The sequence below is a fragment of the Haliotis rubra genome, unplaced genomic scaffold (assembly GCF_003918875.1).
Source record: "Haliotis rubra isolate DU_JTF1 unplaced genomic scaffold, ASM391887v1 Scf373, whole genome shotgun sequence".
In the NCBI taxonomy this organism is placed as follows: Eukaryota; Metazoa; Mollusca; class Gastropoda; order Lepetellida; family Haliotidae; genus Haliotis; species Haliotis rubra.
The window spans coordinates 686,275-701,413 of NW_025767050.1; the positions used below are offsets into that span (position 1 = coordinate 686,275).

A 15,139-nucleotide genomic window follows, 5' to 3' on the forward strand; every position below is an offset into this window, starting at 1 on the left:
CTGTTTCAGTTGTAAACATAATAAGATTATGAATATATTTAGATCCCGTTTAGTCTTTTTTTTACATAGTGCTGAGCTTGAGTGAGTTCAGTTTTACGCTGCACTCAGTAATATTCTAATTATGTGGCGGCGCTAAGCTTGAAAAAATTAGGATATGAACATATGTGAACACCTTGTGGTTTCAGTGTGTGAGTGTCAATTTAATGTGAAATGTTTGTTTTGTCCAACTCGAAATTTGTTTGAAGAACTATTTGTAAAAACTGCATGTGAACGACATCATAAATGGGCTTCACATATTATCCCTTTGTGTGAAGAATCAAACTAGGGCCTGCGATGTGACGATCGAATGCATTTATTACCTCTACACTAACCTATTGTACTTGAATCAGTACAAGCAAAATCTAATAACGGAACATGAACCCGCCGATGATGGTCATCGCTGACTTGTGTCAACAGGGAGTACACAAGGCTTGTTACTGCCAACAGTTTTATTGACGTTTGTACATGACTGGTGGATGTGGTTTCGACTCATGGACACTTGATGTCCTCGGGTTTCAGCGCATCTACCTCGGCACACTGGACGCGGTCAACGGGGTTCTCCCTGTTCTTCGGGTCAGAGCAGTACTGGTCTTTGAAACGCTGCAGACAGGAGGAGAGTGTGTGAGTGAAAAGAGGTACATTGACAATGGGTGTCCTGTAAATCATTTGAATCATCACGTGGAGTAAACACTTCAGCTGGGGGTATTGGTGAGTGAGTATTTGTTTACGCCGTTCTTAGCAATATTCCAGCAACTTCACGGTGGGGAATACCAGAAATGGACTTCACACATTGTACCATGTGGTCAATCGAACCCGGGTCTTCGGCGTGACGACCGAACGTGCTTTACCCAATAGCTACTACAGCCTCCTTTATGAGAAAGTATTCACAGTGACCATTTGTAGCATTCGCAACTGTTAAAGTGATGTATGTAGAACGTAATGAAGGGCGTAATGTGTGTAGGGACCCGTGAAGATCCGGGTTAGGAGTGATCTTCAGCAACCTTGTGACAGGCGACTAACGGGATCAGGTGGTCAGGCTCGCTGGCTTGGTTGACACATGTCATCGTATCCCAACTGCGTAGATCGATGCTCATGCTGCTGATCACTGGATTCTCTGGTTCAAACTCGATTATTTACAGACCGCCACCATATAGCTACAATATTGCTGAATGCGGCAAAGAAAACAAATTGTATGTAGGACTTCCAGTTGCAATATCGGTTTGTCACAACTGTCGCTATATTATATAGAAAGTGTTAAAATGAAAACGTAGACTTACATATATGGAAAGTGTCTGAAACGTACAGGTTTAAATTTCAAAGTATTAGATATAATTAAGTAGATTGAAAAAGGCCCCACTGACCCGGTTTCACTCTTAAATGTTTCATTAATTTTTTAAGTGAAATTGGCTCTGTGTATTTTTTTATCTATATTTGACAACATACAGACATCATAGACCCTTATACAAATAGGGGCGGTGGGGTAGCCAAGTGGTTAAAGCGTTCGCACGTCACGCCGGAGACCCAGGTTCGATTCCCCACTTGGATACACTGTGTGAAGCCCATCTCAGGTGTTCCCCGCCGTGATATTCAATGATATATATCATTACTTACAGTGTATTGCAGTGATAGGAAGCCGGCACCTGGGAAAGCTGAAAAACAGAAGATAAAATCGGCTCAATGTTGTTTCCAGTTATTCCATGGCGGTCCAAGAAAATAAACACTTATGTCATACACGGGATTTACATCTTTACATCTTATAAGCAAATGGATCTGTGAACAATGACTGCGACACACATCAATATAAAGTCTTTTGTTGACTTCCAGAAACATGCTTTTCAGTGTAATATGGCAGGTTGGACATCAGGCAGAAAATCATATTTTCAATAGATTATTTCGATCACGAAATCATTAGGTGAATGTGACCTTTTCAGTCAGCCTATCAGTTTAGTTTGTCATTCCGAGGCTGCCAAAGAGGGTATTGTGAACAGATCTACTCCCCTTATTCTCACAGATACATTATTTCGTGATAAATATTAAATTACAACATGTCAATATATGCTGGGCACACATCTTACCAATTGGAAAATTAAAGTCTGCATTGCTCATCACGCCATCTTTGTTGATGTCAAATTGGCCGAACAGGAAGCGGGCGTACTGCTCAGAGTAGCCATACCTGCACGTCAGTCTTCTCACGACCTCCCATTCCTGGCTGTTGCAGAGGTCATCTGTAAGAAACAAATACTGATTTACCATTGTGTGCGTACATTTTTATCTGCGCTTACCTCCTTGTAATACAAACCAATAATAGCAATTTGAATCTATGATCGTTTGCTAAACAACTTTTATCCTAAGTTGAATAAAATTCTGAGATTTAAATGTTCATTTGGCAAGGTAAAATTATGAGGATTCACAATCTTAATTTCACTGAATTTGATTTACTTTTTTGTTTAAAGTGAAATTCATCGGTACGTTTTCACTGCAAACAGACTATAAGATATCGTTCTTAAATCCAAGTGTTACAATAAGGGTTTGTTCAAGTGGCGTAGGGCAAATATATGTCGATTGTTAAGTTGCATGTAGAGGCCTAAGAACGGTTGTTACTAAGATTGTTCAGTGCAAGGACTACAACGAACTTCGTAATTTAAGATTGTTCCGGACCAGCTGGAAGTTGTTACCGCAGCTGACAGTGATCTTAATCTAAATCACATTTTGCAAGGAAATGGCGATTGTATCAATGTTATGATAACTGTAGCGCTGACAATGTGTTATGCAAGTGGACCGCTATTACACACTTGCCCTCAAGGTCAGCATAACTTAAGATAAAATAGAGCTATTTTGGTACCAAACACAGTACATAGAAATAAGGCTGAATGTGTCAAACACTGACTTTAGATGTTCCCAGGAAACGTCATTTTTCTTTCTTTACGCACACGCATGGCTTTGAGTCCAAAGGATGTTTTCAGGAGAGTAAGGAAAGACGGTACAGCGAAATGATATAACATCATCAATGAAACATTTCAGCCTCAGAACATGGAATTTCGCGTGCATGTTTTGTCATTATTTTCTGTATTTCATCACGTCCAGTAGCCAGGGACAGAAAGCATCAGAACGTATCCCTTCATTCCAAATTGCCGCTCACCAGAGGCTCAGATATGCTCTCATCTATCCTAAGCTATTATGTTCGTGATTGTCACAATCATGTTTCTGAACAAAAAATATTCTAAAACCAGATCTAGTCCTTGCCTCTCTCGCCAACGAAGGTTGTCGAATGGTCGGCCCCTAATCAGAACTTACTGTCGTAATTGTAAAACATAATGTCGAAGCCGATGTCTTTGTTGGTGACGTTCCCGCTACCATCGAAATCGTTGTCCAGCGCAGCAGCACAGAATTTCCCAACCATCTTCTGAGGAGGGTTGCAGTGGTTATTCGGGTTAAACGAGTGCCTGAAAACACAGGAACGAAATAATTTGGTCACTTATTTCTAGATTTTTAGTGATGTATTCTAATAAAGTGTGTTTTATTATCATGTCAAACTACATCACGAAAAGTATTATACGAGGCAACTAGCGTATTTGACAAAGTGGGGTATTACCTGGAGAAACCACAGGTGCCACAGAAGAAGAGGGCAAACACGGTGAGTTGTAGAGCGAGCATCCTGAAAATACACCAGATGGAATGAGGTGATGACTTTCAACTTGACATCAGTTTTTCCATGTATTGATTTGGATTTGCGAAGTTTTTCAGCCAATGTGCTAGCATCGAAATAACACGAGCCTCAATCTAAGCGTTGTGCACATGTTACTTCAAACTAATTTTACTGTGTGTAAAAACAATAGTTCAAATAGAAGTTGCTATTTACCTTTGTAGATAATAAACATATAAAGAAACGGTATCAGCTATTACGGCATAAAGCGATTACATAAATAATTACGGTGAGTGAGTGAGTTAAAGTTTATAGTGACTATAGATAAATGATACACAAATTAAAAAAACCTGTCGACGAAGGACAGTAAAACCAGCTAGTATATCACAACGTCAGGAATAAAAACTAGCATCTATCTCTAAAATAGGCTTTCAAGTTAGGAAATACAATATAAAAACTAGCATCTATCTCTAAAATAGGATTTCAAGTTAGGAAATACAATATAAAAACTAGCATCTATCTCTAAAATAGGATTTCAAGTTAGGAAATACAATATAAAAACTAGCATCTATCGCTAAAATAGGATTTCAAGTTAGGAAATACAATATAAAAACTAGCATCTATCTCTAAAATAGGATTTCAAGTTAGGAAATACAATATAAAAACTAGCTGAGTGTCGCCAGCAACTAAAGGTAGATCACCACACAAGGGATATGGGGACTTATGGTGAAGACAAACCGTATTTCTAGATAAAGGTAGATCACCACACAAGGGATGTGGGGACTTATGGTGAAGACAAACCGTATTTCTAGATAAAGGTAGATCACCACACAAGGGATGTGGAAGACAAACCGTATTTCTAGATAAAGGTAGATCACCACACAAGGGATGTGGAAGACAAACCGTATTTCTAGATAAAGGTAGATCACCACACAAGGGATGTGGAAGACAAACCGTATTTCTAGATAAAGGTAGATCACCACACACAAGGGATGTGGAAGACAAACCGTATTTCTAGATAAAGGTAGATCACCACACAAGGGATGTGAAAGACAACCCGTATTTCTAGATAAAGGTAGATCACCACACAAGGGATGTGGAAGACAAACCGTATTTCTAGATAAAGGTAAATCACCACACAAGGGATGTGGAAGACAAACCGTATTTCTAGATAAAGGTAGATCACCACACAAGGGATGTGGAAGACAAACCGTATTTCTAGATAAAGGTAGATCACCACACAAGGGATGTGGAAGACAAACCGTATTTCTAGATAAAGGTAGATCACCACACAAGGGATGTGGGGACTTATGGTGAAGACAAACCGTATTTCTAGATAAAGGTAGATCACCACACAAGGGATGTGGAAGACAAACCGTATTTCTAGATAAAGGTAGATCACCACACAAGGGATGTGGAAGACAAACCGTATTTCTAGATAAAGGTAGATCACCACACAAGGGATGTGGAAGACAAACCGTATTTCTAGATAAAGGTAGATCACCACACAAGGGATGTGGAAGACAAACCGTATTTCTAGATAAAGGTAGATCACCACACAAGGGATGTGGAAGACAAACCGTATTTCTGGATGAAGTATAAACTGACTACGTCAATAGTTACAGTATACCGTAACTGAATCCACAGAAGCAGTATAAAGTAACTTTATCAATAGATACAGTATAAACCAACTGTATGAATATAACTGTATAGTATAAACTGACCGTTTTAAAGCAACATTGAACTAAATGTATCCACAATCACAGTAAATTAACTGTATTCCTCATTTGAATAAACAAAACAGCAAAGTACAAAAAGCTACTGGTCTGATACGTCTTGAATTATATCTATTGATGTAGTTTGATCAGACTGCTGTTGACATGATAACAGTTAATGGGTAGTAAAACAGACAGTATTACAGTGAGTTGAGAAACAGACACTCAGCAGACAGCGTAGTACTAATGAAGAGAAATAGAATAATTTAGTAAAAATGGAAAATGTACAGACCTGTCTGAACGCAGTTGATAACGACTCTGACTTTGGCAATATTCAGTTCATGTCTTTTTAGCCTGTGTTATAGCTCCGCCCTTGGTCGAAACAGGTTTCTTGGATTGGTTGGTGAGGGTGCAGAGGAGGGATATTCCCACCCTGCAAACTGCTATTTAGAATCGTTTCTGTTTTGTCGGACTTGATATTGCTTGTTGGATGTCTGGACAAAGGTGGGGTAAATCTAATGAGAACTTTCTGTAATATGCTGGACTTCCAACACCAAGAAAACGCGCAGTAAAAGATAACTGACAAGATATTGATGTTATATAAGAAATACCTGTGTTTGCGTGCGCGTTCGTGTGTGTTTGTGTCTGTGTGTGTGTGTCCTGTATCAAATAGATGTCATTGCATCGCATTGCTTAGATCGATGCTCATGCTGTTGATCACTGGATTGACAGGTCCCAACTCGATTATTTACAGACCACCGCCAAAAGCTGGACCATTGCTGAGTTTGTCGTTAAAACAACATACAAAGAACCTGAACCAGTTATAACAAATAACTACATCCTTCTGCTAATAACGCTTAACGACCCGTTGCCTCGACATCCACACCTTTAAAATGCCTAGGATACATTATTAAAAATACTTTCAAGACATTTACTTGGCCCACTTCAGTTTGCTTACAGAGCCAGGAGAGTGAGTGAGTGAATGAATATGGTTTTGCGCCTTTTTGTTTAGCAATTAGCAATATTCTATCAATATCACGATGGGGCATACCAAAAATGGGCTTCACACATTGCACCTATGCATGGGGAATCGAAACTGGGTCTTCGATGTGACGAGCCAACGCTTTAACCACTAGGCTACCCCACCGCCTCCAGAGCCGGGAGGGGAGTAGAGGGCACTTTTGAACAATATCTACAGACATTTTGCGAATGTTGTTTGTTGACTTCTCCTCTACTTTTACCATAATACTCTCCCATCTTCTTATGTAGAGGGGCGGTGGGGTAGCCTAGTGGTTAAAGCGTTGGCTCGTCACGCCGAAGACCCGGGTTCGAATCCCCACATGGGTACAATGTGTGAAGCCCATTTCTGGTGTCCCCCGCCGTGATGTTGCTGGAATATTGCTAAAAGCGGCGTAAAACCAAACTCAGTCAGTCAGTCTTATGTAGCTGATATATAAAATATCAGTTAATTCAACTCTTAATACAGATTCTCTTCTTGTAAACAAATCAATTCAAATCAAATCATTTCTTTCTTTAACAGCTGTGTTTAATTCCCCAAGGCAACGAGTTTTCTCCTGTTCTATTCATATATTATATAAATGATAGTATCAGACTGAATAGTTTTAACACGTGTTCGGCTAGCTGTTTGATAGGCAATCTAGAAGCTGGTGAGTAGATAATGAAACATTCGATTTGATGGCTAAGAGCTTAATGCAAGGTTTGGTAGATAGATCCTGACATCATCATGGAGCTAACAGTGAAGGACACACTGTGGTATAGGTATGATATATACATTACTTTTAAACACTATTCATGTCGTCACAATGATGGAGTATTATTTTCCAATATTTTATCTGCGTGTTTTTAAACAGTATCTTATGTTGCTGTGTTTAGTGCTAAGCAACTGTGCAATATGATTTTTTCTTGAGACAATGACATCTACAGTGATGTAGAAGTATTCGATCCCGACAGCATCCAGCAATGCTAACAATTTCTATGCACAACTGAGCATCTTTGGCGACAATGCCAGGCCGGTGCAGTTGGTGATGATTTTTTACGTCATGAATCTGTAGCAACTTACTTTGGTCCACCAAACGCCCAGATCTCAGTCTCATGGAGCATGTTTGGGACATTATGGGTCGCTATATACGCCAGGGAGATCCCCCAGGACAAACTCATGATGTACTGGAATAAGTCCTTCATTAAGAATGGTACGCAATACCTCAACGTCAAATTCATGTGATACAGTCAGTGAGGAGAAGGGTAAAGGATGTTATTTCAGCTGGCGGATTACATCAGATATTGACACTGCGTTCGGTTAATAGTGATTGTTTGAGGATCGTATGCCAGAAACTTGACTGCACTTGTTAAAGTCATACGACCATCATTTTCAGCACTACAAAATGAATCACCAGTTTTCTTGAACGGTTGCTTCTCTAAATAAACTACAGAATTTTGTTCCTGTTGCGCTAGAATTTGCAATTTAACTATTCCCTGTGGCTAAGTGGATCAAAGAAACGTTCTTATGCTATGGGTTATCGCATGCTTGTCTTTTGTTACATGGGTGTTCTGAACTATTTTACTACATGTTGTTCTGTTACAAGGGTGTTTTGTACTATATATAAATATTACTGCATGGTTGCCTGTTACAAGGGTGTTTTGTACTATATATAAATATTACTGCATGGTTGCCTGTTACAAGGGTGTTTTGTACTATATATTACTGCATGGTTGCCTGTTACAAGGGTGTTTTGTACTACATTGCTGCATGGTTGCCTGTTAAAGGGTGTTTTGTACTATATATTACTGCATGGTTGCCTGTTACAAGGGTGTTTTGTACTATATTACTGCATGGTTGCCTGTTAAAGGGTGTTTTGTACTATATATTACTGCATGGTTGCCTGTTACAAGGGTGTTTTGTACTATATTACTGCATGGTTGCCTGTTAAAGGGTGTTTTGTACTATATATTACTGCATGGTTGCCTGTTACAAGTGTGTTTTGTACTATATATTACTGTATGGTTGCCTGTTAAAGGGTGTTTTGTACTATATATTACTGCATGGTTGTCTGTTACAAGGGTCTTTTGTACTATATATTACTGCATGGTTGCCTGTTACAAGGGTGTTTTTTTCTATATATTACTGTATGGTTGCCTGTTAAAGGGTGTTTTGTACTATATATTACTGCATGGTTGTCTGTTACAAGGGTCTTTTGTACTATATATTACTGCATGGTTGCCTGTTACAAGGGTATTACTGCATGGTTGTCTGTTACAAGGGTCTTTTGTACTATATTTTTCTTTATATATATTACTGTATGGTTGCCTGTTACAAGGGTGTTTTGTACTATATATTACTGCATGGTTGCCTGTTACAAGGGTGTTTTGTACTACATATTACTGTATGGTTGCCTGTTACAAGGGTGTTTTGTACTATATTACTGCATGGTTGCCTGTTACAAGGGTCTTTTGTACTATATATTACTGTATGGTTGTCTAGGGTTCTGCATGCTTTTCTGTATTTGAATTGAAGGGGCTTTTCTCTCTCGGATGGTATTGGTGAGGGTGATATAGAGTAGATATGGTTGCTGAGGTGTGTATCGTCATGGTGTGTATCGTCATTCTCCAGACACCCAAAACGTTAATAAGGTAAAAAGCGTTGTATAGTTGGGTACAATGTGTACCCTCACACCAAACATCACCATCTTACAACCTTTTCTACATTTTGGATCCATTTGTGTCTATTCTTCATGTATGTTCAAATGTAGCATTTACCCGTTCAGTCCCTTAATGTATTCGTGAAGAAATAGGAAAGATATACACACAGGGTATCACACTCATACATTTGCACGTTTTAAGGGTTAAAGTGACAAGGCAATATTTTGGAAAAGTTTCTTCACGCATCGTTCCTAAGAATAGGATGTACTGTCACGCAGGGTGGAACTTTCTTTGTTAAGCAGGTCGTTAGGATCACGATGATGTGCCCAGATCAACACTGGAGCACGTATTCAGTCAATTTCTTTCACACAAATGTCTTGTTTGATGGTGTAAAGAAGCACAACATTTCATGGTTTCCATCATGGTAGTTATCTGGTATGTATCATATATCTGAAGTAGTTTTAACAGAAATACCTCTCTCATTGACTGTCTCACGAACTCACTTGGATTCTAAACGAATGTCAACTGAGTGTAACTGTACAAGATATTCCTTGATTCAGGTTTCAAATTCATCAAATGCTCCATATTGCAAACAAATCGGGAACTGTGTCCGGTGTAGAGCCTCACTTTGATTGACAGTTTGAGCTCGCTGACGAACGTTTAAGTGAACGGGTTTGCTGCAAGAAACTTCATCAACAACTGACCTAGCTTTGCAGTTGCACGGTTGAAGAACGAAGGTAAGCTGGCAAGCTTCGATGTGAAGCTGTACTAAATGATAATTAGCATACAGACAGTCCAATGTTACTGATGTTTGTTGTGTGGTAAATGTTATTCGATAAGTGCATAAGATGGAGTTAATACATGGTTTAACATGTTCCTGTTTGGGAGAAGTGTGTGCTAATGTACGTATATGTAGTACTCATTGTCATTCGTTACACAGGGGCTTGTAACGCTGAAAACTGCCATCAAGGTATATACTGTCACTGACGGGGTCTTAGTACTACATAAACGTCAGTGACAGTATATAACTTGATTTGCAGTTTTATTATGGTCTTCTCTGTACACAGATGATGTACAGAACATTGTTGTGTCTCGCCCTGTTCGTGGGCTCTGTGTCGGCCTGGGGAAGCTGGTTCGGCAAGAACAGGGAGACAGAATGCGGTTCCTTCCGAAACAAAAGGAAGGGCAGGTGGGTATAACACTGTTTCAATCTTTAAAATCTCGACCTCATTTTAAGTAGGTAAACATTCATATTTCCGATAGATATTGAGCACTACACATTTGTAATTTTGCGTGAAGTTAAAGGTCACATGCAACGTAAAACACAACTTTGCAGATTCTGATACCTTTCGGCATGGACTTACCGAAACAAATCGTCAAAAATGCAAATTCAACATATAAAGTTAAAAAATAACGCGATGAAAAAAAACGCGCGAAATCGGAGTTCAAGCGTTTCACTAATTTTCCCCCGACTTTTCTGGGGAAAACGGGTTTCAACAGCTGGGCTGCGCTCATAGCACGTGCGCAGTGAAATAGGTTCGCGCAACTTGGAAGCGGGTTGTCGGGTGAATACTCGGTGAAGGCTTTGGTGTGAGCTATTTTTCTAATGTTTTGTTGATATCTGACAGGCGCGAGCTTTTTATATGTTATGACAGTAAATTAACTGTTTATATAATTTCATTTGTCTATTTCACCACACGTTCTTCTTACCGAGTCACTTTCTCAGTTAGATACTTAAAAGCAATGTCATTATTTAGCGTTGTACAGAATTTCTAACTGTGATATAGATATGTCGTTGTCACAGACAAAACTCAATGTCTTGTTTTATTGACACCTGTGTGTCTGCCTGCCTGTCTGACAATATTCAATACACAGCTGCTATCACTGACCACATGCAATTTGAACTTAACACCAATCAGGCTATACACCATAAACAAAATGCATTGATTTATGGCCCGAGTTCGGTCTCTGTCATATTATGTAATTACACAGACAGGCAGGTGTGATACTTGAACACATGACATGTTACGATGTCTGTTGATTGCAAAATGTTATACACAAAAAATGAGCCTGTATTTACAAAACCCAACATCTCTATATATACACACACAATGAACCGTGAAGGCATCTGCAAATGAACCAGCCGTTACACTTGAGTGCACACCCACCCGCTCTGACTGGGTTCGGTATCCCGGCTGCTTCGTTTCTTGGGAAGTAAACCGAAGTACACTATTTTGCACTTTTGATTTGCGATTGTACGCTTATAATTTTGTTTATATGTTTTTTTTCATTACCAGCAATGTATATTATATGTCATGAATAAGTGATAATTGTGTTTTAATTATGTTTGATTTTTGGGTTGCATGTGACCTTTAACATTATTTGATGTGACCCTGATTCCCTGTTTCTGTATTTTCGCAGGTACTACACTGATGTTGACAGGCATCAAGTTCTGGATGACCTCAAAGCTTTCGACACCAACAAAGATGGCTACCTCACTTTCGCCGAAAAGAACAACCTAGAAGTTGCATCCACCTTCGACAGTTCCCTGAATCGTAAGTAATTGTCTTCATTTTTGATAAATAATGTTCCTTCCCAAACAAAATACACCCGTGTTCAACAACGATTCCCTGCTACGTTGGCTTGAGATAGGACTGAGAACATAGTGGAAATACATTATAGTGTTTGGTTTTACTCAAGAAGCATTGTAGGAAATCCTTCCAATCCCTGAATAATATAAAGTCTTGTGGTGCCAACTGCCAATTTCCGACGTGCAGAATTGCCCCCCTTTGCTTTTCAAGGATATGCGATCATATGTTTACATTCGACAATCAATTTGACGAGGATCCATGACATAATCTACAATTGAATACGAGTGGCAAATGTGTAACTTATCCATCACATAAATGCTAAACGCAGTAACATACACAAGTGGTGACGTCAGTTTCCCCCTTTTTTTATGAACAATATATCCCAATTCCTGTACACGTTAACAGATGGACGCGCGTTAAATAATTAAATATCAGTGAGGACTTGATATGCTGTTAGAAGATAACAACATATGCTTCCAATTCACTGTACATGTTTTCCCATGTTGCTCCTATTTACTGTACATGCTTTGATTTGTCTTCCTGTCACTGAGTGGCTTCCAATCAATGTATATCCAATCACGTATATCCTTTTCGTTGTATAAACGCTCTACACACACCAATCTATAGTATCTCTATACCAATCTATTGCATAAACATATCACTTAATCTCTTTGAACTCTGTACATCTCAGTCAAAACATATCACTTAATCTCCTTGATCTCTATACATCTCAGCCATTAATTCCATCATCACTGGCCTCCTGTACGTACTATATATGTTGCTTGTGGTCATATTCTGCCATTCACCTGATGAAGGAGTAAGAAGTAGCCCAGAAACGTTGTGTTGTAAGAAGAACTCAGAAGTTGTAAATCCATACCATACGTTGTTATGTTACCTTCCAACTTCTAAATGTCCATCAAGCATCTGAACTGTTAATAGATGTCAGTGAATCATGAATAATATAAACTTTCTACAAGTTGATCTATGTTGCAACTAGAAAAAATTAAAACTATCGAAAATTTACATGATACCATTACATGCGATTATATGCACCTTCATAGCGGTCTTTCCGTGTGCAGCTAATGTTAGAGTCATTCGTTGCCCCTTAGTTCTTATCTTGGGCAATTAACGAGGGAGTCGGTCGTTGCAGCTTCATATCGTAATTATTATCTCGTATGGTTAACACTGTGGTCGGTCGTGTGCTGTGCCTTATGTCTTTGTGTGTGTTCATATGCATATATCTTTTGCAGTGAATACTGGAATCGATCGTTGCACCTTCGTGATGTTTGAGATGAAGCGGTATGGCATCAGCATGGGGGTCGCAGGACGCCTCTTCGACTTAGAAGACGTCAACAATGACCTCATCATCAGCACTGCGGACCAGGATGTGGCTACCTTCAACCTGCTTGATAAGGATGGTAGGTAGTGAATCAAGGACATATGATAGTTTACCATAGATTTGGTTGTAGGACTCCGTACTTTTCGTTGTATTGTTCGAGGACAACAACGATGCCTAATATAAGTGTCATAGTTCTCTACGTAGACGTGAATGCTAAAGGCGTGTAATAAATCAATGATTATGTGTTTTAACCCCAGCACCATATCCCTGCTCTTTTAATTCGTGAAACAGATAAGTGACAGATACCCTCATCACTTCAGTATTTTCTCTTATATCAAGATGAAGCTCTGTTGTAGAACTGGAAAACTGATAAATGTGTTTACCAAACGCATCCACGTGATGTTTTTGTTGGTAATTTTCAAGTCCCCGTTTTGCAAATATTTAGAAGTGTTTTCATAAAAAAACCTTTTCTGGCAGTAATTGTTTCTAATTATAACAAGCCTCATCAGTGGAAATTGTAATGAAACACAAAAAATCACGAGTTTGTTCCAAACTCACCCAAACAAATATTATTCGTTTGTTAAACATTTCATTTGTTTGCGTCCTTGTTTTTTTTTGCTTGCTGAATAAAAAACCCAGAACGCCTTCAGTTCCACCAGTTAGACCTAGTCCCCAAGCAAATAAAATGATGTTTTGAAAACAAGATTAGTGGCATCACCAGGTAAGGAATAATCATTAGTTATTGTCTTCAGGTGATGGTCGAGTTCCTGTGTGTGACGTTTTCAAGGCCTTCATGGCCAGGCTGGCAGATTTGGAACACAAGGTCAAAGCTGAAGAGGTAATTCATGATGGAAATATATAACTCAGATGGGGAGTTGTAACTATGAACTGACTGCTTGACGATAACACATTCACTGGTTGCGAACACACAGCTAGGATTCGCGTCTTTATGCGGGTCTACTACAGTCCAATCTCCATCAAAGTGAGACTTCAGGAATGTCATATTTATAAACGTTAATGATGGCTTGTTCAGACTGGAATACTGAAGTTATGAATCCGTAACAATGAAGATTTAATCTGTTCCGCCCCGGCCGTTCCGTATGAATATAGTAAACTTAAACTCGACTTAACCGTGTTCATTACCCCATTTTGTAACAGTGACTTTCTGTTTTCGCAGGAGAAGTACAGGGATCTCGTCTTCAAGTTCAGGAAACCCTCTAGCTGGTGGTCCGGCTGGTGGTCCTCCTAAGCGATGGCAACGGTGGTTTCCTGACCACAAGATCGACGAACGTGAAGCTTTCTGAATAAAATGCTACTTGCTCATCTGGTGTGTTGTTTGGCCAAGTCATAAAGTTAAATAATGGCGACAGCGTTATTAAACAACAACAACAACTGAACAAAACAGACAACATGAATAGCCAACAAGCTGCGTGTTATCTTGAGTCGAATTCTGCCTACGCGTGGTCCTATATGATACAAACAGATACATTGTTAGTGAGCACTGACACGGTTAAACATGCATTAGGAGTATTTTAGATACTCAGCATTTATACAGTTAGCGTGCACGTGAAGAGTGTTCCATCTTTTGGGGAAGGTATTCGGTCCGATCCAGATAATATATACCTAGAGAGCATGATTTGACTGTGTGTATTTATCAACACCAAGTTAAAGCCCATGCACAACATATAAAACATACAATCCCTTATGTGCTTTTTGATGTGAAAGGGAGTTAACTCGTGTGAGTTTCGTCACACAGAGACTGTTCATGCGCGTAGATGGATTGGAACACTGATCCGTTGTGATAAGAGAGGTTTATTATTTACGGGTAAATGGGAAATGACAAAAAAACATGAGTGTAATCTGTCTCACAGAACCTAAATCATGGTGTTTGCCGTTTTGACTAGCCCCATCTGTAATTCTAAATCCCTAAATGAAGCAGGGTAAAATTGTCCTCCCATCTCCAATCTCACTTTCAATTCAAACAGAGTTCATTGTATGTTTCAAAATTGAAGTGTTTGGTGTAATAGTGGACTAACCATCAAACTCATGTTTTGGAGAAAATCGACATACTGAGTTTGCATTTGATTCAACATCAGAAGCGACTGATGTTAACATGTAAAGACGTTATTCTACTGATCTTATTAAACGGTTTCAT

General features: G+C 39.2%; 2 protein-coding genes across 2 annotated transcripts; one reads left to right on the forward strand and one right to left on the reverse strand.

The window, feature by feature from the left end:
* Window positions 1-473: 473 nt before the first annotated feature.
* LOC124286056 lies at window positions 474-5,708 on the reverse strand. Its single transcript, XM_046722375.1, has 6 exons — window positions 5,690-5,708; window positions 3,632-3,694; window positions 3,334-3,482; window positions 2,115-2,264; window positions 1,651-1,688; window positions 474-639 (listed from the first exon to the last, which is right to left on the reverse strand). Exons 2-6 carry the CDS (start codon window positions 3,691-3,693, stop codon window positions 529-531), a joined length of 510 nt encoding a protein of 169 aa, XP_046578331.1. The 5' UTR covers window position 3,694; window positions 5,690-5,708; the 3' UTR covers window positions 474-528.
* A 4,045-nt stretch (window positions 5,709-9,753) lies between these two features.
* Window positions 9,754-14,307, forward strand: LOC124286055. Its single transcript, XM_046722374.1, has 6 exons — window positions 9,754-9,791; window positions 10,122-10,243; window positions 11,476-11,609; window positions 12,896-13,063; window positions 13,737-13,822; window positions 14,162-14,307. The coding sequence occupies exons 2-6, from the start codon at window positions 10,122-10,124 to the stop codon at window positions 14,231-14,233; spliced, it is 582 nt and encodes a 193-aa protein (XP_046578330.1). The 5' UTR covers window positions 9,754-9,791; the 3' UTR covers window positions 14,234-14,307.
* Window positions 14,308-15,139: the final 832 nt, after the last annotated feature.